The sequence below is a fragment of the Zootoca vivipara genome, chromosome 12 (genome assembly GCF_965207765.1).
Source record: "Zootoca vivipara chromosome 12, rZooViv2.hap1.1, whole genome shotgun sequence".
Lineage (NCBI taxonomy): Eukaryota > Metazoa > Chordata > Lepidosauria > Squamata > Lacertidae > Zootoca > Zootoca vivipara.
Genome location: NC_142595.1, coordinates 14,672,040 through 14,696,452, shown reverse-complemented (window position 1 = coordinate 14,696,452; position 24,413 = coordinate 14,672,040). Strand labels below are relative to the sequence as shown.

Genomic DNA, 24,413 nt, shown 5'->3' with positions numbered 1-24,413 from the left:
GCACTGTGCAATTGATGCCGCTGTCTTAAGTGCTCCGCAGCTGAAGTTCCCCAAGTGACTCCTTGGCAATTGCGGAGCAACATTTCACATGCAACCCTAGATGGAGCTGTGGGCTGCCTCTTTCTCTTTCTGCCACTTCTCCTAGCTCCTTTGACTTGTTGGCCCTCAGTTCCTCTCCCGGCTGAAGCTGAAGGCAGAAAGTAAGGAAACAAAGGGGCAAGCGCCTTGGGAAGGTAAGTCCATATTACCCCGTGCAGGTGCGCGCTGATCAGCCGGTCAGGATCAGCCGAACTTTCTCAGATGAAGCTCTCAAAACAGGATGCACCATTTAGAAAAGCAAGATCGGTGTGGAATTGCATGCTCACGTTATACCAAGGGTTTGTTCCACTCGTTTATGTGGCAGCAGACCTGTGCACAGGCCCAACAGGGAACAACAGCCACCAGTCCAGGCTTTCTGGTTAGCATACCTGAATGACGCACGAGGAAAAGAGCCTGGAAGTGCCTTGAACGGGAATGCGTTCGTTGTTGGCATAAGCTCTTGTGAATTGGAGCCTACTTCGATGCAAGGTGACTCCTCGGCTGGGCACGGAGTAAAAAGAATTGGGAATGGTGGGGGAAAGTCTAGTGAAATTTGATATTTCTACGTGACAGAGAAAATGCATGCGAGATGAAAATAGCGAGCTTTTTGCAACAACAATGGAAACTTTTCTGTGCAATGCTTGCAATGGGCAAGAAATGCATGGACGTGATTAAATCAGATTGCAGGATAACATTTAATACATTGCAGCATTGGAACAATATGTTCCTCAGAGAATAAAGTGGGTGAATCGGTTTCGCAGAGCTGGAGATAAGTTTCGAGAGCTCCTGGCGGGGTCAGTCGAAAGCAAGACTGCTGGACCCTGCAGTGTGTCTTTCCCCAGACGACTGATCCTTATAGGGCCGCTTGCATTCCTGCTCACGCCCTTTCCCCCAATTTGCTGGTACAAACCTGGGCTCCAGGCAGCCTGGCTGTTCTGCTGGAAGTCCCTCCCTGAAACTCCAAAAAAACAGCCTCGGGCACATAGCTCAGCGACAGAGTGTTTGCTCTGCATGCAGTAGGTTCCACGTTCAGACCCCGGCACCTCTTGGTATGGCTGGGGGCAGACTTCTGCCTTAAACCTTGGAAAGCTGCTGCCAGTCTGTGTAGACAATACAGAGCTAGACGGACCGATGTCCCTTGGCCTGGTGACGTGAGGGTGCTTCCTTTGCTCCTGCGCCCACACAGAGATGTGTGGGTGTTTGTATGCCTATGTATGTTTTCACCGCATGCCTTCCATTTGCAGCTTCTTGCATTCTTCCTCTCCCCCCACCGACCAGAAGATGGGGAAGAGCTGCAAAGTGGTAGTATGTGGGCAAGCGTCCGTTGGGAAGACCTCGATCCTGGAGCAGCTCCTCTATGGAAATCATGCGGTCGGTGAGTGTTGGCTTTCAGGTGGGCACAGCACGCTACCCTTGCTTGTTCAGGCCTAAACCGGTTTTTGAGGCTAATTCAGACCCCCTCCAAGTGTCCCTATTTTCTGGGGACAGCCCTGGATTTACAGAAGCCGTCCCGGTTTCTGAGTTGATCCCGGAATGTCCTGCATTTCCTTAGGACGTCCCTATTTTCATCAGAGAAATGTTGGAGGGTATGGTAGGACGTCCCTGTTTTCACTGGAGAAATGTTGGAGGGTATGGAGTTATGCGAGCCAAGGAGATAAGGAACTATACAGCCTTTAGAAGACATCTGAAGGCAGTCCTGTATAGGGAAGTTTTTGTTTAAAGTTTAATTATGTTTTACGGTATATATGTTGGACATCACCCAGAGATGGGTGTGGTAATAATAATAATAATACATCCCATTTTCATCAGAGAAAGGTTGGAGGGTATGACTATCCTGATTGTTCAAGGCTAAACCATTTTTAAGGCTAATTTACTGTACAGAGCCATTGCGAAAATTAAAAAGAGTCTGTTGCTTGCCTATGTATATCCTGCCCATCATTGGGAGTGATTCTACGTGGCCAGGGAGAAACTATCCTAGCCTGGGTCCCATGTTTCTCGGGGAGTGTCACCTTTTTTACCACCCCCTGGCCTCAGCTCCAATGCTCTTCTCAGGCCCTGATTCACAAAAAGCTTGCTGCAAGAAGTAAAGCGTTTCTTAATATCAGTTACTCTGTAGCTCCAGAATGAATGTCCCTCTCTCACACATTGGCGGGTCTTCCGGAGAGGGTGCAGAACCCCACACTTCTGTCTGACCCACAGCTCAGCTGGTTAGTTCTTTTGTTAAGTACTGTTCACTCTGTTTTCTTTGTAGGGGGTTAATAATTACTTTTGATTCTTTGCACATTGCCTAGCGATGCAGCTTGAAGAATTAAATCTATAGCCACTAGGAAGTTAACATGCAGTGCAGAATCGTGAGCAAAGTGGAAATTCAATTTGACTGGGTTACGCGGGACCCAGGGAGGGGGGGGGGGATTTGATGTGGTGTTAGGTAGGCAGGCAGGAGAACACAGACGCTTGGGTTTTTGCTAGGGGCCCAAGCCTAGCAGTGCAGTATTACCATTTCCACTTCGTAGAGAGCACCCAAGAAGATAAAATGCAGCACAAGATCATTCTCAGTTTGCAAACCCCACCTCTTTCAGGTTAAGGACCCCCCCCCCCCCACAAAGGATACTGTTGTTGAGAGCGCCCACCCCCCCAAAAATCCTGGAGTCTATACTGAGGGTGGGTAAAGGGTCGAAAGGCTGGTCGGCTGACAAAATTGAATTCTGGAGACAAAAAAACCCACAGGGGCAGAGTGTTCATAAAAATGCGGAGGAGTAGAGTGCTGCTGGTGGAAAAGCTGCAGACAGGTGAGGCAGCTTAGGAGTCTTACACAACAGGCAAATGTGTCTCAACTAGACATGAATATGGGGCAAACCAAATACTGTACTGCAAAGGACAGAAACCTTGGGCCACATAGCAATTGCACTCAGGCTGCATTCTTCTTCTTCTTTGGCGATCACTCGTAGCCGAGTAAGATTGTCTTCCATAAACTCTGTTTTAACAATGAGTGCGTAAGTGACTGTGGAGACCAATTCTGGATCCACACGTCCTTCCACAGTGGGGACATTGGTTCCCAGGTAGGAGTTGATCCTGGTGAGGGTTTGCCAAGCGTGCCTTCCTCTTAGCACGTTTCTTCCTTGCGTCCCGAGTTCGAGTGTCTTCAAAGCCTATGACACCTTTGGTAAAGGCTGTTCTCCAATTGGAGCACTCGCAGGCAAGTGTTTCCCAATTGTTGGTGTTTATACTACATTTTTAAAGATTTGCCTTGAGGCAGTCTTTAAACCTCTTTTGTTGACCCACCAGCATTACGCTTTCCATTTTTAAGTTCGGAATAGAGTAGTTGCTTTGGAAGACAATAATCAGGCATCCGCACAACGTGACCAGTCCATGGTTCGCAATGAAAAGTTCTGTGTCTGAGCACCCTTTCTTTTCCTTTTTGCTCCAGAGCTTTCCCCACAAAAACTCGCTCTTTAAAGCTCAATCGGAGCAAACAGCAATCCTCAGAAAACCCAAATTGACATTCACTCCCATTTAGCTTTAAAGAGCGGTTTTCACAATGAATGCTTGGATCAAAAGACCCCAGGGTGCAACTAACTGTATTTAAATGAATTACATTCTTAATATGTATTTTTAAAATTATGCAAAGCATAAGGTAAATATTTCGTATACCATATTTTTCCGTGTATAAGACGCCCCCATGTATAAGACGCCCCCTATTTTTGGGGACTCCAAATTAAGAAAACACCCCTTAGCGCTACCCGTGTATAAGACGAGCCTCAATTCGAAACCTAATTTTTTGGTAAAAAAAAAAACCCTTCGTCTTATACATGGAAAACTACGGTAACTGCATAATACAGTGGTACCTCTACTTACGAATTTAATGCGTTCCAAACGCACATTTGTAAGTAGAAAAAAATTGTAAGTCGAATCCCATAGGAATGCATTGGGAGAAAAAATTCGTAAGTAGAAAAAATCCTATCTAAGCCGCATCCAAGATGGCGGACGGAGCTCCATTTGTAAGTAGAAACATTCGTAAGTAGAGTTATTCGTAAGTAGAGGTACCACTGTATTTTGTGAACATTTGTATGATATTTGCAATTTTTAAATCCATAGTAGGGTACGAAGTATATTAGGCCAGCTGCCAAAATATCACACGAGCTTTTGAGTTCTCCAGAACTCCTTGTTTAGCTGATGGAAGAGTCCTGGAGAACTCAAGAGCTATTTTGTTTTGGTTGGCCTAACAAAAGCAGTGCCCCTGGCTGCTGCGAGTATGGAGAGAACGAATCCTTCTAAGAAAACTCCCAATAATTTCAGCATGTGCAGTAATGGCTCCCCTCTGTCCCGTTGGCTGTGTGCAGGTTCAGAGATGATCGAAACCCAAGAGGACATTTACGTGGGCTCCATCGAGACGGACCGGGGGGTGCGGGAGCTGGTGCGCTTCTATGACACCCGAGGCTTGAGGGATGGGCTGGAGTTGCCCAAGCACTGCTTCTCCTGCACTGATGGATACGTGCTGGTCTACAGCATTGACAGCAAGGAGTCCTTCAAGAGGGTGGAGATTCTGAAGAAGGAGATAGACAAGAGCAAGGATAAAAAGGAGGTTGGTGCTCCTACACTGAAAGGTGTAGGGGGGGGGCGGGTCTCAAGTGGGAGGTGGCGAACCTGTCGCCCTCCAGGTGCAGTTGGATTCCCATCAGCCCCATTCAAGATGGCTAATGCTGCAGGATAACGGCGTCCCTCTGATGGCCGTAATGTCGCCACTCCTGGTCTAGAGATCTCTGGCTTTTATTAGTTATTTATTTATTGAATTTATATACAGTCATACCTCGACTTACGAAGGCTTCGATTTCCGAATAATTCGACTTCCGAAGTCAAAGCCTCCGGAAGTATTTTCGGCGCGCACACCCAGCGCATGCGCTGGAGTGGCGCTTCAAGTTACGAAGACCTCGACTTACGAAGAAGACCGCGGAATGGATCATCTTCGTAAGTCGAGGCACCATTGTACAGTGGTACCTCTAGTTACCAACTTAATTCGTTCCGGAGGTCCGTTCTTAACCTGAAACCGTTCTTAACTTGAGACGCACTTTCGCTAATGGGTCCTCCTGCTGCCACCACCGTTGTGCGATTTCTGTTCTTATCCTGGGGCAAAGTTCTTAACCCGAGGTACAGTGGTACCTCGGTTTGCGACCGCAATCCGTTCTGCGGAGGCGGTCGCTCACCGAAGGTACGCTTCTGCGCGTGCGCGAAGCGCCGTTAGAGCGCTTCTATGCACGCGCTGCACAGATCGCTGCTGCGCATCTGACGCCGCGGAACCCGGATGTAAACACTTCCGGGTCCACGGTGGTCGCTCGCCGAAGCGGTTGCAAACAGAGGTAGACGTAAACCAAGGTTTGACTGTACTACTTCCGGGTTAGCGGAGTCTGTAACCCGAAGTGTTTGTAACCCGAGGTGTTTGTAACCCGAGGTACCACTGTACTGCCCTATACCCAGAGGTCTCAGGGCGGTTCACAGAAAAGATCACAATATATAAAATCAAAAGAAAAACAATACCCCCCCAAAAGAGCCACATTTTTTAAAGGGTATAGGATGTCAATCAGATCAACCAAAGGCCTGCTTTAAAAGGAACGTTTTTGACTGGCGCCTAAAGGTGTATAGTGAAGGCGCCAGGCGAACTTCCCTGGGGAGAGCATTCCACAGACGGGGAGCCACTGCAGAGAAGGCCCTGTTCTCATGTTGCCACCCTCCAGACCTCTCGAGGAGGAGGCACACAAAGGAGGGCCTCAGAAGATGAACTCAGGGTCCGGGTAGGTTCCTATGGAAAGAGGCGGTCCTTGAGCTATTGCAGTCCCGAGCCATTTAAGGCTTTATAGGTCAAAACCAGCACTTTGAATTGGGCTTGGAAACTAATTGGTAGCCAGTGCAGTCAGACCAGGATCGGTGTAATACTCTCAAACCGTCTTGCTCCGGTGAGCAACCTGGCTGCTGAATTCTGCACCAGCTGAAGTTCCCGAACTGTCTTCAGAGGCAGCCCTACGTATAATGCATTGCAGTAATCTGACCTTGAGGTTACCAGAGCATAGACAACAGTAGTTAGGCTATCCCTGTCCAGATAGGGGTGTAGCTGGGCCACCAGACGAAGCTGATGAAGGCACTCCAGGCCACTGAGGCCGCCTGAGTTTTTGAACTTTCTTTCCTCCCAACACTTTACAGATTAGCATCACATGGTCATGGGGCGCCATCTAGGGGAGGGCAAGGCTCCCCCACAATTTTCAAGGAGGGGACCAGCCCCCCTCAAAATTCCACGGCAGCCATGCATTCACATTCTGCGGGACGTGCTTGCGCCGTGCGCGTAAGCCAACAGGGCACGCGCATGACATGTTAGTACGCACCGTGAAGTGCGCACGTGGCGTGCTTACGTCACACGGCCACGGCCCCCCTCAATCTCAGGTGTGCTTGCCTGGACATAATACATTTAAAGTATAAAGCACGTGACTCCCCCCCCCCCAAGGATCCTGGGAACAGTAATTTGTTAAGGGTTCTGGAAATTATAGCTCTGCGAGGCACATGAGAGGTCATGTGTTTTAACCATGTGGTGTGGAAGAGATGCCACGGATTCTCTTGCGTGCTGTAAAGGGCCTGTCTTCAACCGACGGGTCATTTCTCGCTACTAGGTCGCGGCTCGATTTAAAGTGAGTCATGGAAAAACATGAGGACTATTGCTGAGGAGAGGAGCGAAGAATGCACTCTGGGGCTCAGGTCTGGCTAGTCTCTCAGGTCGGGCAAGCTTTGGGAATATTTGGGTCAAGGCCTGCAAAAACAATAACAGCTGTGTTTGAGGGCCATATTGAGGAAAAACCCAATAAGCACTTTTAAACTTGCATTCAAAAGATTTCAGCCACAGTGCCTTTTGAAAAACATGATGAAACCTTGGACTGATTTGAATGCAATTGCCAGAGAAAAATGTGTACTAATTACATATAATAGCCAGCAGAGCCTGTATTGTTAGCTTATAAGCAGTAGCTAAAAGGGCAAAAAAAATACTGGTGTTTCCTCACCCCCTCATCCAACCACTCGGCAAAATAGACAGTATTTGCCCTCTTAGTTTGAGTTTTGACATTTTAGCTCTTAAGAAATCCTTCTGCACTGTAAAACTTGTAATCAAATCACATGAGTGAATGGCAGTCCGGTAGAAGAATTCAGATTAAGAATCATAGAATTGTAGAGCTGGAAGGGACCCCAAGAGTCATCTAGTGCAAAAATATCACCTAAATCATGTATGACAGAGGGCCTTTCCAAGGAAGGAGAGTCTTACCACCTCTCGTGAGAGTCCGTTCCACTAAAAATCTTCTTCATTGGTGTTATGTGGGGACTCTCACTTCTGCCCCAGGGGACATTTAAAAATGGCTTCTCACTGCTAGCGGTTAGAATATTATACGCTCAAAAATGGAAGGCCAAAAAACTCCCAAAGAAAGAACAATGGCAATATTGCTTGATTAAACATGTGGAACTTGCAACTATGACAGCGAGAATAAGGGTCCAAGATGAGAGAAGGATATGGGAAGAGTGGGAATTTTGGGGGAGGATTTAAAGAGATACAATAAATTAATAAATTTCCAAGTATGGTTAGAAATATGAACAGCAGTGAAAAACAGTACAGTAAATATTGTGGGGATTTGAACCTCCGACTCTCCAATCGGCAAGCCCAAAAGACTCAGTGGTTTAGACCACAGCGCCACCCGTGTCTCTTAAGGTGTACTTAAACCCACTTGGCATCAAAGGCAACAAGAGTTTTGAAGGGTTATTTATGATTGATTGTAAAAGGGCGTTAAAAAAAAACTTTATCTGGTGACTTGCACACGGGGTATTTTTAACCTCTGTTTAGCCCGTCATAATTTCCTTAAACCCTGTTTTACTCTAGAGCAGGGTTTCCCAAACGTGTGTCTCCAGCTGTTTTTGGACTACAACTCCCATCTTCCCTTGCTAGCAGGACCAGTGGTCAGGGATGATGGGAACTGTAGTCCAAAAAAAACCCCAAGCTTGAGACCCAAGTTTGGGAAACTCTGCTCTAGAGTCATCTTGCTATGAGCATTCATAAATAATGCTTTTCTCCCCACTGCACCAAATTGACCAAGAAAAGCTACTAAAACCTCAAGCTGACCCTGAGCTAGGTCTCGCTATCATGTCACACGAGTTGAGAGCACATCTTGTACTTTCCTGACAGGGGAAAGTTAGGTTGTTATTGCTGAACAAGCAACAACAGTTGGGCTCTTTCCTGTGCCAGGCATCCTGTGCTGCTCACTGACTCAGGCCCCTGGGAGTCATTCCTACCAACTTCACATCTTCAAGGCACAGCTGCGACTCTAAACACCAGTACTCCAGTGGAGAAACTGCCTCCCTCCCCTTGGCTTTTGAGCCTGATCAAACTATTGATAAGGGAAATTATCTAGTTTTTGCCTTTATGACCCACCTTTTCTCAAAGGAGCTCAAAGTAGTGTACACACAGCCCAGTATACCTGAAGGAGCATCTCCACCTCCATCATTCAGCCTGGACACTGAGGTCCAGCGGCAACAGCCTTCTAGCAGTTCCCTCACGGTGAGAAGTGAGGTTGGAAACCAGGCAGAGGGCCTTCTCAGTAGTGGCACCTGCCCTGTGGAATGCCCTCCCATCAGACGTCAAGGAAATAAGCAACTATCTGACTTTTAGAAGACATCTGTTTGTTTGTTTGTTTGTTTGTTTGTTTGTTTGTTTAGGGAAGTTTTTAAGGTTTGATGTTTTATCGTGTTTTTAATATTCTGTTGGGAGCCACCCAGCATGGGCGGGGTATTAATAATAATAATAATAATAATAATAATAATAATAATAATACAGTTCTCTTCCTCCTCATTTAATCCCCGTAACAACCTTGTGGGGTAGGCTAGGCTGAGAGGCAGTGACTGGCCCAAGGTCACCCAGTGAGCTTCATGGCCAAATGGAGATTTGAAACCCGGTCTCCCAGGTCCTAGTCCATGGGTAGGCAAACTAAGGCCCAGGGGTCGGATCTGGCCCAATCGCCTTCTAAATCCGGCCCGTGGACGGTCCAGGAATCAGTGTGTTTTTACATGAGTAGAATGTGTCCTTTTATTTAAAATGCATCTCTGGGTTGTTTGTGGGGCATAGGAATTTGTTCACCCCCCCAAAAAAAATATAGTTCGGTCTGAGGGGCAGTGGACCGTCCCCCTGCTGAAGAAGTTTGCTGACCCTTGTCCTAGTCCAACACTCTTTAACGACTATACAACATTGGCTATACAGTGGTTCCTCTACTTATGGATTTAATGCGTTCCAAACACACGTTCGTAAGTAGAAAAAAATTGTAAGTCGAATCCCATAAGAATGCATTGGGAGAAAAAATTCGTAAGTCGAAGCAACCCTATCTAAAAATTCGTAAGTAGAAAAAATCCTATCTAAACTACATCCAAGATGGCGGATGGAGCTCCATTCGTAAGTAGAGTTATTCGTAAGTAGAGGTACCACTGTATAAGAATGAAACTCGCTCATAACTGGTTGTCCCTCTATCCTGCATCCTTAATCTGGTGACTGAGGAAGGGCCCACCAGCCTTGCTTATGTGCAGATCTGTGCATTTCTTAATTCGTTTCACGCAAACTTGTCGTTTCGTTCCGTTTGCGATAGGTCACCATCGTGGTCTTAGGCAACAAGTGCGACTTGCAGGAGCAGAGGCGCGTGGACCACGATGCAGTGCAGCACTGGGCCAAGGCCGAGAAAGTGAAGCTGTGGGAAATCTCCGTCGCCGACCGCCGGACCCTCATCGAGCCCTTTGTCTACCTTGCCAGCAAGATGACGCAGCCGCAGAGCAAGTCCGCCTTTCCGCTCAGCCGCAAGAACAAGAGCAGTGGTTCTGTGGACGGGTGAAAGACTCGGGTGCTGTGCCCGCTGTATCTTGCGACCTGCATGCGCATAGGGCTGGCCTTACCTTGAGCAAACGTGAAAAGGGAACACCCAGTAGCAGATTCCTGATGAGCCACTGCTTTCCTTCCTCTCTTTGCATGTTTCCCCCTCTTTTTTAAAAAAGAACACTCCAAGTACACAGCGGTGGACGCCACTTTTGGCTTGAATGGGGGGGGGGAGGGAAATGTCTGAAGCGGACACCACATGCCCGAGTCAAGTGCCAACAGGTGTGTTGTGCGATGATAAAAAAGAGCATCCTTATTGCAGTCACAGGCTAAGGGCACATTGGTAGCTTAAAACAGTGAGGTTGCTTTCTTCTCACTGAGGTTCAAGTCCGCATTTTTACATAGAGCGGGTGGGGAGGTCTTAATCTGAGGCGTGTTACCTGATCTGTTTTCCTGCCCCCAAAGCAAAGTGTCCTATTCAATGAAGTTGTCGTCTGAATGTGCAGTGGCTTTCACAAGTGTACACACCTCAGCTTAACCACAGCTTATGTTTCCAGTGGGGTGGACGTTGGTTTGAGACAAGGGGGAAACGCCACGTGGCAGTATTTCCCAAGGAACTACAGGATACAGGTGGATTGCGACTAACATGATGTGTCCTTGGCTTCAGACACCAATGGTGGAAGTGCCACTGGAGTGAGAGGAAGTGGTAATGTGTACACAGCCACGGTTGAATATTCAACCTTGCTTGGAGCCACTCTTTCATTCTTCTTTTCCAAGCGGCTTTGATTTTTGGCCTTGGAAAACCTGTGTTAAGGCCGGGTACCAAATTTCTGCTGTTGATTTGGGTCCTGAAGGGCAGCATGGCAGAGAGGGGAGTCTTCCTTGACCAACCCCATTTGAGTGGTGACCCTGATTCAGTTCCCTTCCCTCCCTTCTTCTGCCCACCAAGGGAGGATGAATGCTGTAGGGTGAAGCTGCAGGGCTATTGGGGGGGGGGAATGAGGACAGCGGAGGAATGCTGCCGAACATGGGAGCAAGCTGATGGCCAAGCTAATCTGTTCTCTCCAGACTTCTTGGCTAGCAGGAAATATCTGCAGAAAGGCTTTAGGAGCTGACTCGTATTTGTTTATTAAGAAGAGAATGCTGAGTAATTGCGGATGGAAGAGAAGCAAACAGTGAAATGCCTTAAGTTCAAGGCCGATGCTCGTGCGACTGCACACTTCCTAACAATTAGTTTCCAGGCCCAATTCCGAGTGGTGGTTTTGACCTTTATAAAGCCTTAAATGGCTCAGGACCGCATTAGCTCAAGGACTGCCTCTTTCCATATGAACCTACCCGGACCCCGATATCATCTTCTGAGGACCTTCTTCTGGTGCCTCCTCTTCGAGAGGTCCGGAGGGTGGCAACATGAGAACGGGGCCTTCTCTGCAGTGGCTCCCTGTCTGTGGAATGCTCTCCCCAGGGAAGTTCGCCTGGTGCCTTCATTATACACCTTTAGGCGCCAGGCAAAAATGTTCTTTTTTAACCAGGCCTCCTTTGTTTTTGATTGACATCCAATGCCCTTTTAAAATGTGGGGTTTTTTTGGGGGGGGGGTTATTGGGTTGTTGTTTTTATTTTGATTATATATTTTGTGGTTTTATATATTATGTTCTGTGAACCGCCCTGAGCCCTCCGGGATATAGGGCGGTATATAAAATCAATAAACAAATAAATTAATTAATTAACAGAAGTATGGGGAAAGTGTCATCCTAGGAATGGGATTTAACGCTTTGGGAAAGCTGATTTTGCTTAAATGGGTAGCTCAACTGGGTAGAATGTGGTGCTCATAATGCCAAGGCCACAGGTTTGATCCCTGTATGGGGCAGCTGCATTATTTCTGCAGATGATCCTCGGGGTCCCTTCCAACTCTACAATTCTATGATTGTATATATATTTAAAAATACCCCAATGCATGGGATGAGTTTGATTTTGGACATCTCATGAATGGCTTTTCCAAACATAGTGACCCTGATTTCCCGATCTCGTTTAGGAACAAGTTATAAGCAATTTCTTGGACAGCTGGCATCAAATTAAGACTGCAATCCTATATATACTTACCTGGAAGTAAACTCCCACCGAGCGATGTCCAAGGAAAGACCACTACTTAGTTGGGGTCAAGAACAAAGGTAGAAGAGTTGTCCAGAGATCGCTGGTTATGATACAGCTAATAAGTGTATTGGAATCCTTTTAGCTCTGGTGTGTAAAACTATTATGAGGAATGCAGAATATATTATTACATCTTTTATTAATAAACGTTTTAGGTTATTGCGCTTTCGTCCAGCACACTGAAAACTGGTGTCTTCCGCTGAGGTGATAGTTAGGCTGCATGTTTATTTGGGCAATATGCAAATATATGTAAACCATCTGGTTTTGCAAAATATAATTGGGCACCCAAAAATAAATAAATCTGTAACCAATGAGCAGCCCAGGCACTTTGTTCAAGAATGGTAGAATCTGGACAATGGTAGAAGTAGGGGTGGCATCTGAGAGTTGTATTTCAGCAACACTCTGCAGGAGCAGATTGTCCTCCAATATAAGGGTTAAGATTGAGGGCACTAGGAGAAGGGGACGACAGAGGATGAGATGGTTGGACAGTGTTCTCGAAGCTACGAACATGAGTTTGACCAAGCTGTGGGAGGCAGTGGAAGACAGGAGTGCCTGGCAGGCTCTGGTCCATGGGGTCACGAAGAGTCGGACACGGCTAAACGGACATGACTAAACGACTAAACAACAACAACATCAGGGTTAAGGGACGCGGGTGGCGCTGTGGTCTAAACCACAGAGGCTAGGGCTTGCCAATCAGAAGGTCGGCAGTTCGAATCTCCGTTGTTCGGTGAGCTCCCGTTGTTCGGTCCCAGCTCCTGCCCACCTAGCAGTTCAAAAGCATGTCAAAGTGCAAGTAGATAAATAGGTACCGCTCCAGTGGGAAGGTAAACAGCGTTTCTGTGCGCTGCTCTGGTTCGCCAGAAGCGGCTTAGTCATGCTGGCCACATGACCTGGAAGCTGCGGACAAACGCCGGCTCCCTCGGCCTATAGAGCGAGATGAGTGCGCAACCCCAGAGTCGCCCGCGACTGGACCTAATGTTCAGGGGTACCTTTACCTTTATAAGGGTTAAACCTAGAATTGAACCCTTCATCCCAGATGTCGTTTCCCATATCCAGACGTATATTTCTTTTGTATAGGGGAAGAGATTCCACCCAGCTACAATTTGAAGTGGTGCAGTCCAGATTTACCACCCCATTTTGCTGACTGTGTAGACCAGTTTGTGTAGACCTTAGACTCGAGCTCTCTCTACCCATTTTACAATGCTGCTTCAATCTGCCGCAGAGCCAGAGAGAAAATGGGGGCAAATCCCAATGCCAACAGGCAATGCAAACTCACAACGGCAACAAAGGGATTCAAAAGGCTCCGGACACTTTTTGAGACGGCTACAGATCACGCTATGCCAGTCCAGCTTGTGGTTAAGGTCTTGCCCGAGCCACTCTCTGTCCGATCATCCGACAACAAACCAATGAGCCGAGAGTTGTTCTTCATTCACCTGTGTTCCATTTATTGACCAAGTAACACAGTAGAGCAATGGTTATCAAAATATTTTTTTTTACTTAAATCTCAACATTTTTATATATTTATATTTATATATATAGTACATCAAAAATATACATTGAACCATCAGAGGGTGGAGTGGGGGAACAACGTACTGGCCCAAGTCCCTACACTTGTGTTGGGTTTTCCTTTCACTTTTTTGTTTTTTAAAGATCAAACATGGTTGCACATCACTCCTTTTTTTAAAAAAAGAAGAAAATTTACATTTTTGGGTAGGGTGGGGGCACACACACTACTGAGAGCTATGGCCTAGGCGCCCTACCTACTACCTGGAGTACATTATATGCTATGTTCAAAGGCATTAATGCTTTGGATACAAAGGAAAAAAAGGGGCTACGGAAGAAAGCATCCACATTGTGTTCCTAAAGCAGCCTCTTGCTATATTATTATTAGCAGAAGGAATGGCTTCAACGGGGTTAAAGTGCCGAGTGTTTCGAAACACCAGCGCCGGAGTGGGCAGCGGAAGGCAGCTGCCTTTAGGCCGAGAGTCTGGTCAGAAGGTCTTATGGCTTTACGCGGAATATTAAGGTAGCGAAGGAAGTTGCAGGCAGCACCGCTGGGATTCGAAGTGCGCCCAGCGCTTGGCATGGAACTCCCTACATTCCCCCAGATCTACCATTGTGGGCAGGGCAATGAAGAGCGAAGGTGGGAGAAGCAAACCACAGGGCTAGGGCAGGGAGATTTCCGAAAGGGAGGAAAGGAAGCATAGCCATAGGGACAACCAGTTGCAAGCCTGGGTATAACTACTCAGAAAGAGAGGCATAGCAATTGAGCTGATATAGGACAACTCTGAACCATGAGGATGGGAAGCATGTTGATGAACCTAGAACCACACAGGATGAAGATGAACCTAGAACACTTTTTCAGGGAGAGAAAGGGAAGGAAATGGTTTAAAGAGCAGAGATCTCTTGCTCGCTACAATTACATCTCCAATGCCCTGTTTTGCAAATGCTGACCGCTGAGATGTGTGTTGTTAGGGTGCGTTTCTCCAGCCATTTTTGGAATGTAGCTTTACAAACAGCCCAGTATAGGCAATGCAGATTTTTCTAGCTTGTAAATAAACAGCCCGTTATCAGGAATGCAAACATTTCACCTATTGGTAATTTGCATGCTCTCTATCTGCCCGATAAGGAATTGCTTGAAACTCAAAAGGTTTTCATACTCCTATGCCAACCTAGGGATGTCTTCACACCTTGTGAGTCAGTGTGTGGAGACACGGTGGGAAGCTAACACCAACTGCGGCTCCCTGGTGTGTATACACACTGTTAAAAATATGTGTCTGTCACATGTCCACATCATTTTTTCAAAAATATAGGTACCTGCAACGTATTTTCTGTTGTGCACATTACAGACGCAAAGAGTGAAATGGCCCTAGGTTGGTCCAGTAAAGTATTTTAACCTACTTTGTATCTCCAGAAAGGGAAGCACAGTGATGCACCATTGTAAAACCTGGAACGGAAAGCACAGTGATAGGCCAGATATCAGGAGGACTGAGAATAATACAGGGAAAGAGACATGAGCGATGGGCGTTATCTTTGGAGAGCCTCGACTCAGAAAGAAAAGCAGAGGGGAGCACAGTGGACAAGCCAGTGGGTTGTTGAAATTAGAGCCATACAGGAAGGGTGGCATCAGCTAAAACTGAGAACCTTACAGAAAAGTAAACATTCGGGGGGACCCTACAACAGAAAGGCATAGGTAACATCCAACAGAAACGGAAGGTGCAAGAGGAAATCAAGAATGCTGGGTGGTAGCTGGGGGTTTTGTTTTCCATCCATGTTGAGAGTATCATGCTACAGAAACGTAGTTTGTTAACACCGTCCAAGTTTAGGTAGGAGACCCTCTCATTCTACACATGAGTTTCCTCCTTAATCGAATCAGGCCCATTCTCTTTGTAAGGGCTTCTTCCTTGATGCCACACTTTGGGAGCAGAGGGCTGGAATCTCATGACTTTGCTGTGGTTTTAACATTGCATAAACAAAGCAAGACTACAGGTCTCCGCGTGAAGCAAAAATAACGGCAAATGGACGAAATAAAAAACACATTTCTTACGGCAAACTCGCTGTGACTGCAGTAAGGGGTAGGTGGGTACTGTAAAAATTGTACCCACACCCATAAGTCTGTTTGCAGAGTCTGCTGAATTGCTAGAGGGTTGGAGGCCAAAGGAACCTGTTCTCATGGGTGATATTCCCATCACCAGCTCCAGCTCCCAGTGTATCAGCTCCTCTCCAAAAGTGTGCAAACTAGAGGTGCCCTGTCCAGTTTAGCACCAAAACAGACTCAATCCCCAAATGAGGTTAAAGTGTATACCTGTCATGGCTCTTCAAACTTTCTAGGGCTTGTAACAAGCCCTCCCAGTCCTGAATGTAGTGCTTCCCCCTGCTTTCTCGCAGAATCTGCTAGCCCTCTTATCTCCAAACCTGTCCTTTCTCTGCCTTCTAATGGAGGTGTGGGGGAATCTCTACCCTACAGGCCTAACTAGGTGTAGGACAGGTTCCAATTTGGCTTGGGAGTCAGTTTTCCCCAAACCGTGCCCTCCCACCTCCCGCCTGACTTCATTAAGGATGCCGGCACTCCTAATGAGTGAGATTTCCCTGGGAAATGAATGGCGCAAAGGGGAAAGCACAGGTCAAGCGGGAAACTGCTGAGACCCTTGCTTTCTGGGCACCGGACAAGTGGAAGCGTGGATATGGCCTGATCTGGAGGTTGGAGTGTGTGCCTTGGTGAAGTCACGGGCACTAGCCAATTGGCAAAATCCAAAGTGTGCTTGCAGAACTATCCCCCTCACACACACAAAACTTGGCACTAGAGAGAAAGACTTGCACTTGTCTTGAACACAGTGAAGATGCTTACAGATTGGCCCCTGCACTGTACCAAAATTATATCTGTCCTCATCCCCAGGACTCAGCTACACTGGCAAAGAAAAAAACAACCCAACGCTTTATATACGTCGTTTATGCATTCTAACACTGTGACACCAGGTGGCCGTTTGGGCCAACGCAATTTCCCATACAAAGTTTGCAATGCGCTTAACTGAAATGTTTCTTTGATGCGTCTAGATCCAGCCTAAGTCTCTCTTAGGCTGGATCTAGAGTCCTCTCTCAAAATGCCACCGAAGTGGGGAGCAAATCAGAGCTGGTTGCTTCTTCTTGCCAGGTTGCTCTCTGAGTTTCGTCTACTGGCTTGGGGAACGGCCCAAAAGCTCATGTTTGAAAAGCCACACGAATGGAGAGAAATGTCATTTTGTGTGCATTCTCTGAAGCATAAAGGAACCCGTGAGATCTACACCCTGACACTTTAAATATGCTTGTTATAGGAACCGTAACTCCTTTTGGAGTAGGGCGAACCTGTCCTGATTCCTTGAACGAACCTATTTTACGTTTTTGATGTTGTCTGCCATGAATGGAAATGGGTTTTAGTGTCCCCTGGGACAGGAAGGTACATTTCAAAGCTGCAACAAGGAGACCACTGCAGCAAGGAAACTATGGTGCTGTGTGTGTGCGCGCGTGTGCTATGGGCTCCCTCCTTGTCATACAGTAGAAACAAGCACAGCACAGGAACCAGAAGCAGGCAAAGAAACCCAAGAAGAACTGAGCCACTCCATTAGTACTTTTGCATAGATTAGAGTGGCTTGTTGCTTCATCGTGGCCAGCAACCTTGCTGTTTTTATTCCAGTAGGGTCCATAATTATCCTTGTGGGACAGCTGCTGGGTATATGTTTGCATTCAGGAGTGCCCTCAAGTTATTGGGTTTATAATACTAAAGTCTGTTGACAGCTCTCTTAAACACAGAAGAACAGTGGTTTTCAACCAGTGCGCCGTGACACCCTGGGGTGCCTTGAATGATGGTCAGGGATGCTGCGGGCAACACTGGCCTCTGTTCCTTCCTTCCCTCCTCTGATGCCTTCTCACATCTCTCCCTCCCAAAGGCTTGCACAGCTATTTATTGCAGCAGCCCTGGCTATAAGCTCCCCAGGCGAATGGTGCCTCTGGGGCTGGCTAGGGGGTGCTCCTCAGACCCATGTGGAGCAGTGCGAGGAGGCACTCCTCTTTGAGGTGGGGGGGCAGTTCAGAGATGAGGGGCGACAGCTGTGGCTGCCCAGAGGACTCTCAAGGAGAGGTGAGCAGAGAAGAGGCTGAGGGAACATTCAATGGTGTTTGAAAAGGGGTGAAGGGCTGCAGGCAAGGGGTGGCATAACTAGGCTCCTGAGCCCCACAGGAGTGCCGCAGAATGAATTTAGTTGTTCAAGGGAGCTGTGGACCTAAAAAGGTTGAAAACTTCTGCAGTAGAATACCACCACCCCTGGCCGCAAAGAAATGGCACTGCATTGCATAACCTTGTGCAGCCAACTCTTCGGAATACGAGCAGAAGCCAGGCCAGATTCCTTTGGGAAGTTCATAACCCAGACATGAAGCCCAGGGTCATCTGCATTGTTTGGCACCCCCCCCCCCAGCCTTTAGAGTTTGTGGTGCCCCAAGCAAAGAAGAGACTTCTTAGAAGTGTAGCCAGGAGAACTGCCCAACACTTGATGCAGCGGGGCTCGGGGGAGCGGGGCCGCTGCTTAAGTGGTGGCAGAGCACACGCCTGGTGAGTGCAACGTCCCAAGTTCAGTTTCTGCCATCTCCAATTAGAGGAGCTCAAGTTGCAGGGCTGGGAAAAGACCACTGCGTGAAAGCTTGCAGAACTGAGACAGGCCTAGGCTACACAAGGAGGTGGCATTCAGAGAGGGAAGCAGCTGTGGGGGGTCTACCACTTGGCTGAGAAGGGCACAGGGGAAGAGGATGGAGTGGCAAGGTAGGCTTAGGCTTGGACACAGAAGGAGGACCAGGTGAGTAGGACTGCTGGAACCCTCTCTTGATGCACCTGTATGTATGTACCACTTTGGTCTGCTGATGCACCAAGCCCTAAGACAATCAAAGGGGAGGAAGTGGCTATTAGGTTTTAGGGCACTATCTCTTTAATACACAACTGTCTGGCAAATTTAATAATAACTTCTGATAGTACCCATGTCCCTGCATTCCAGTTCACCAAGGGGTAATGTCGCTGTGGTGCGCCTGTCGCCACTTGGTAAACTGGTTGCTTGTATTTTTCTGCCAGGTGGTGGGGCATTTTATCAATTCATCTCCTGCTTCCATTGTTGGGTGAGAAGTGTGGTACCTGGTAAGGCGATACAGACAAGCAACCAAGAGCAAATCACTCCTCAGCCATGCGCTTACGGTGTAAGGTGTGCAAGCAGCCATTGATGCTGGAGGGCTCTCCTATTATTTTCCTTCCAGCATGCGGCCTGCTTCCCTTGCTAAAGGAACAGAGAGCTTTGTGCTTTGAAGCTACTTCTTTCCAGCCTGTGGTGTGGAATGTGCAGGCTGACAGCAGGCTCATCCACACTTCACTTGTCCTAGAAAACTTGGTTTTCCATTTGCCCCGCTGATTTCCCCAGGGAAACCTGCTCTCTAACGCTGAATTGCGAATTTGCAATCTGTGGGAAAACCCAACTGATGTTTGTTCCGATTCAGCGGTAAAGAGCAGAGGAAAGCGGAGAGACGATCCCATCCTATCTTGCGGCATAGGAGAAAGGACAGTAGTTTACGATTCTTTCCAGCCTTCTGATTCTAGGAACTCAGCGGCTGATGTTTAGAGTGAACCTGAAGTATCCAGGGATCTGACTTCAGCTCACAGTGTTTTCTAGGAATAAGCTGCAAGATCTGTGATAGATGCAAAAACGTTACATCGGAACTGGTTCTTGGTAAACTGTTCCCAAGAGCAGCCTTTTTTCTTCTGAACTCTGCAACTAAAAGCCGAAATCTGGGTATCCACCACCAGCAAGATGCTCCCTGACGTTCCTATTTCACACAAACCTCCTTCCCCAACCAGTAGTGTTCAACTGAACCCTACTTTGGGGGATGATCCATACTGCACATGAATATGTAAAACATTAAAGAGGAATCTAACATCTCCAAAAACTCACGGACACGTGATGGGACATTCATGACTTCCTGGTGTATGCTCACTACGTGTTTAAAGAACATAACCTTCCCTTCTTCACATTCTGCAACTCTCATGACACCAGACACTGTTGCATGTGTGAAAAAACACAAGTGTCATGTAAAGTATGAGTGGCCCTAATAGCTGAGAATTCCTGGCTCTTGGATACTCCTTTTCCAAAACACATCTAAATCCTATTAAAATAGGATAAAAATACTGTTTTTAAAAATGGAAAAGAAAACAACAACAACAACAACAACCCCAAGTTCTGGCTCATTTTGCACCGACAACCTATGCAATACTCCTTCACATTCTCTCTCTCTCTCTTTTAAACACACACACATGAACCCAAGCAGAAACCAAAATCTGGGCTTTTCAGTTCCTAATGTGAAAACCATTTGGTCATTTTGAAAACTTTTTTTTAAAAAAAATAATTTTGCCATCTGACATTAAACATTAAGGCTTGAGATGATGGGGAGGGTTTAATCTGTACTCTGTGTGTATGTGTGTGTCTAATTTTGTTCGTATGGGAAATACTCCTTTTGTTCATATCCTCATTTTCCCTCTAATGTCTCTGCTCAACAAACTAGCTCAATCCCTCCAGTAGTACAGGGGTATTCTAACTCCTCTCATTAAAGGGAGAAATACTGACATTTGCCTACATGCCAAAGTCTTAGGACCAAGTCTTAGGCATTAAGGTTCTGTGACAGGAACTCCTTATGTCTTCTTTATTTTGAAAAAGCAGCGGGGGGTGGGGTGGAGGAAGTGATCTCGATCAGGGCTACGGCATGCGGGGAGAGCCCCCCCCCCAATCTAAACCTGGCCTCCCCCCCACATTTGCTTGTTGAAAAGGTGAGTAGTTCCAATCCCACATCACATCCTCTTTGGACCTCAGTTATTCACCACCCAGCAAAACCCAGACACTGGATCTCACATGGCTACTGGATCGCAGTCACCCTGTGTAAAATGGCACCTCCAGATGTCCAGATTTCTAATTAACCAAATGTTCTTGACAAGCTCCACCTGCTCACCTAGATAAGGTGGGTTGTGCTCCTAGGTAGATCAACCAATGCCTCAAAAAAACCTGGTGCAGGCCTGCCTGAAACTAAGAGGGAGGACAACACAGGCGGACGGAGGGGAATACTCTCTCTCCCCAATGTGTAATTGAAACAATGACATAGGCAGAAACAGAGACGAAAAAGATTGGCGCTTAAAGCAGTGGAAGGTTTCTGATTTGCCTCTGCTCAGAGTGCAGCCTGATTAAGACGCCCTCCTTTCCTGTACTGCTTTCCCTCTGATCTTCCCCACATTGGTTAACTAAATGAACCAAAAAAACCGTGCCAAAGTTCTCTAGTAGGGGGCAAAGACGATAGGGCCCGTAGCCGCTCGCACAGGGCCTGGGGGGGTTCGGAAAAGCGCTGGTCCAAAGATGGGAGCTTGGAAGAGGGTAGCGGCAGCTGGTCGGAGCGTTAGTGGGCTGGGGAGAGCGCACATGGTGGCTGGGGTGAGGGGGCCCGGCAGGAACCGTGCAGCCAAGGTCTTCGTAAGGTGCTTCTGCAAAGCCAGTTTGGACTGTGGGAGGGAGAGAAGGAGGGCGGGGGCAGAGACACACAGAAAGAGAAAGAGAGAGACACACACCATGTGAATCAACGAGCTGCAAAAGGAGAGGGGGACACAGGGGACCACGACTTTAAATCTCCAGTAGTTAACTTAAGCTGGGCCCTCCCCAAGCCCAGAATCTGTTTTGAAAGCCTTGGCTCAGCTCTGGAAGGTGTGAAATAGCGGTAAAGACAAACAATGCTCCTGAGCATACACAGAGGGCACTTCTGGCATACTGAGCAGTAAGGCCAACCCGAACCACATCTGAGATTGTGGACTTGGCTTCCAGCGTCATGCTGTACCTTCTGAAGCAAACTCAAGCCCCGGCATTGCTCTTTATAGATGTTAAGTATTTTAAAACCTTAGTAAAACGCTGAGAATGTCCCCCAAATCTTCTTGTTGCCTTGGACCATGGATTCAGCTTGCAGTTTACAGTTAGCAGCCCACCCACCACACCTAATAACACTTGATCCCCTCCAAAAAAGAATGAATTCAAAAAGATGTGGATAAAATCAGCCTTCCTACGGTTTCATTTGTGATTTCAAAAGCTGACTGCTCAGCTTTAAAAAAAAGCTGAGGCTCTACTGCTGAATTAGTGCCCTCCTCCCATGTTATGTCATTAACCTTTCTCTCTCTAACTTCCAAACGGCAACAACGGCTGAAGTTTCGCTGCAGGCTGTTCAGCACCTAGACCTAATTTTCAGCAGGCCAAGAAGGGGGACCAGGATCCCCAGAGCAAAGCCATAGCTCTTTTAAGGTATTTCCAATAAGTCGCGCAGTCGGTTAGCACCTCGAGTGACAAGTACCTTCAGAATACTCACTGCCAGGGCCGTATTCTTCTGCAGCTTGCTGTATGGGCTGTATTTGGGCTTTGCTGGCTTTCCTGCCAGTCTGTCCTTGTGCCGCCTGCTGTTCATGTGCTGTGGGTGGAGACGTCAGACATTAAACATTGAGAACTTTCCTATACAGGGCTGCCTTCAGGTGCCTTCTAAAAATCAGATCGCTTTTTTATTTGCTTGACATCTGATGGGAGGGCATTCCACAGGGGGGGGGGGGTACAGGTTGAGTTTTCTAATAAATTGTGGAGATCTTTTTCATTAGGGGATTGCAACGTACATAATTTAGAATAAAAGGAGGCAAATTCTGTGCAGATGTTTTATGAGAGAATGTTTTAGTGCCGTCACTTTTTTTTTAATACAGTCGTACCTTGGAAGTCAAACGGAATCCGTTCCAGAAGTCCGTTCAACTTCCAAAATGTTCGGAAACCAAAGCACGGCTTCTGATCGGCTGCCGGAAGCTCCTGCAGCCCATCAGAAGCCACAGAAGCCCCGTCGGACGTCCGGGTTCCAAAAACCGGAACAGTCACTTCCGGGTTTGTGGTGTTCGTGAGCCAAAACGTTAGGTACGACCTGTGTACCTTTTTTTCTTTTTGCATTTGCTTGCCCAAAGTCTACAGTTTTTACCTCCATATTCATAAGAGCATTGCTTCGTGTATAGGTTAACTAAAGGTAAAGGTATAGGACCCCTGTCAGTTAAGTCCAGTTGCAGATGACTCTGGGGTTGCGGTGCTCATCTCACTTTACAGGCCGAGGGAGCCGGCGTTTGTCCGTAGACAGTTTCCCCCGGGTCATGTGGCCAGCATGACTAAGCCGCTTCTGGCGCAACGGAACACTGAAACTAGAGCAGCGCACGGAAACACCATTTACCTTCCCACCGGAGTGGTACCTATTTATCTACTTGCACTTTTGGGCATGCTTTCGAACTGCTAGGTTGGCAGGAGCTGGGACCGAGCAACAGGAGCTCATCACACTGGGATTCAAACCGCCGACCTTCTGATCGGCAAGCCCAAGCGGCTCAGTGGTTTGGACCACAGCGCCACCCGCGCCACTATAGGTTAACTAGCGTGTTTCTAATTTCTAAAGAGTCTAATTCTCGCCTATTTTGACACTGAGGAAGTGTTTTGAATTTGGACTTTTATATGCAGGTAGCAAACCAGCAATTTCAACTTTTAGCTTGGTTACTGTTGTAAAGTGTTTTTTTAAAAAAATATATAGCTTTTCTTTGATACAGATACGTCTTGTCACTGCTTCCATGGCCTCCCAAAGAGCTGGTGGAATTGTTGCTCTCCATTGCCAATTTCCCTTAAAACAGTGTTAAATGACCACGATGGCGAGGTTTGGATTTTATTGCTCAGTCATACAGTCACATCTACTGGAGCAATGTTCACCAATTGCATGAAGGGAATGGTCTATGGAGTTAGCAGTAAAAAAAATCTAGTCTAGATTAGGAACCATGCTGACTTGAATGAAATGTAAAACTGTGGGATGTAAAACTGCAGTCAAGTACAACATTCCTACAGTGAACATGTTAGGGATAGTTTTGTACCACCAAGGAGAAGACTTCCTGTTTCCTCCTGAGCTGGGACAGACTTCCACTACATGTGACTTGAAGAGGGTGCGGTCTGTTGTACTAGCATGGAGGAGAACACGGCTTCCATGTTCCGATCAGTGTGTGTTCTCCCTTTTGTATGTTGCTGTGTGTTTGGAGAGGTGACTTCTTAGTTGCACTCACTTGGGACTAACTTCTTTATGGAATAGTTCTAGTTGTTATGTAACCTAAGCCTGCCTTCAGGGATATGTCTGTGAACCTGAATGAATCGGTGAGTAAACTACTTTTATATTAACGTTAATCAGATTTTTGTGCTTATTCTTTTTAATAGGGATTAGAAGGGATTTTACCTGGAATGAATCTTTAATAGTAAGACTCAGATGAGTCAGCAACAAGCTGATCGCTGCGTAATTTAAAAAGGGGGATGTTTGGAACTCTGCTAGAATATGGAACATGCTAACGCAAGTTAGGAAGCATATGATTAACTAATATATCCTCTCCTGCCTCCCTAATCATCCCCACAAAAACTGATTTTCTTCACTCCATTTAATCATATAAGCCCCATTTTTGGAAGAGTTGTAGTACAGTAGTTGGAGGGTATTTTTGCCTATCTTTAAAAAAGGTTGAGCAGATGACACAACCTTGATGGCAGAAAGTGAGGAGGAATTAAAGAACCTTTTAATGAGGGTGAAAGAGGAGAGCGGAAAATATGGTCTGAAGCTCAACATCAAAAAATCTAAGATCATGGCCACTGGTCCCATCACCTCCTGGCAAATAGAAGGGGAAGAAATGGAGGCAGTGAGAGATTTTACTTTCTTGGGCTCCTTGATCACTGCAGATGGTGACAGCAGTCA

General features: G+C 47.0%; 2 protein-coding genes across 8 annotated transcripts in view; one reads left to right on the top strand and one right to left on the bottom strand.

Moving 5' to 3' along the window:
* The first annotated feature begins 183 nt into the window (after positions 1 to 183).
* NKIRAS2 (NFKB inhibitor interacting Ras like 2) lies at positions 184 to 12,406 on the top strand. Of its 4 annotated transcripts, none has more exons than XM_035134890.3 (4): positions 184 to 233; positions 1,323 to 1,453; positions 4,419 to 4,660; positions 9,729 to 12,406. In XM_035134890.3, exons 2-4 carry the CDS (start codon positions 1,360 to 1,362, stop codon positions 9,966 to 9,968), a joined length of 576 nt encoding a protein of 191 aa, XP_034990781.1. In that variant the 5' UTR covers positions 184 to 233; positions 1,323 to 1,359; the 3' UTR covers positions 9,969 to 12,406. The 4 variants fall into 4 exon arrangements, with proteins under 4 accessions (XP_034990781.1, XP_034990779.1, XP_060137079.1 ...); XM_035134888.3 differs by having other exon boundaries at positions 1,323 to 1,471; XM_060281096.2 differs by having other exon boundaries at positions 184 to 567.
* An 8,295-nt stretch (positions 12,407 to 20,701) lies between these two features.
* The window catches only part of ZNF385C (zinc finger protein 385C), a 159,036-nt gene continuing 155,324 nt past the window's right edge, over positions 20,702 to 24,413 (bottom strand). For 3 of the 4 annotated variants that reach the window (XM_088655109.1, XM_035134883.3, XM_088655110.1), the window contains 2 exons: positions 21,978 to 22,091; positions 20,702 to 21,144 (listed from right to left, as the gene is read on the bottom strand). In XM_088655109.1, coding sequence (XP_088511235.1) covers positions 20,923 to 21,144; positions 21,978 to 22,091 — 336 coding nt within the window. In that variant the 3' untranslated portion in view covers positions 20,702 to 20,922. The remainder of the gene's footprint in view (positions 21,145 to 21,977; positions 22,092 to 24,413) is intronic. The other variant, XM_088655108.1, reaches the window with a different exon arrangement.

Coding starts and splice junctions, on each gene's coding strand:
- NKIRAS2 (XM_035134888.3), top strand. CDS start 1,360: ATGGGGAAGAGCTGCAAAGTGGTAGTATGTGGGCAAGCGTCCGTTGGG. Junction 1,472..4,418: donor CGGTGAGTGTTGGCTTTCAG/GTGGGCACAGCA, acceptor GGCTGTGTGCAG/GTTCAGAGATGATCGAAACC. Junction 4,661..9,728: donor AGAGCAAGGATAAAAAGGAG/GTTGGTGCTCCT, acceptor CGTTTGCGATAG/GTCACCATCGTGGTCTTAGG.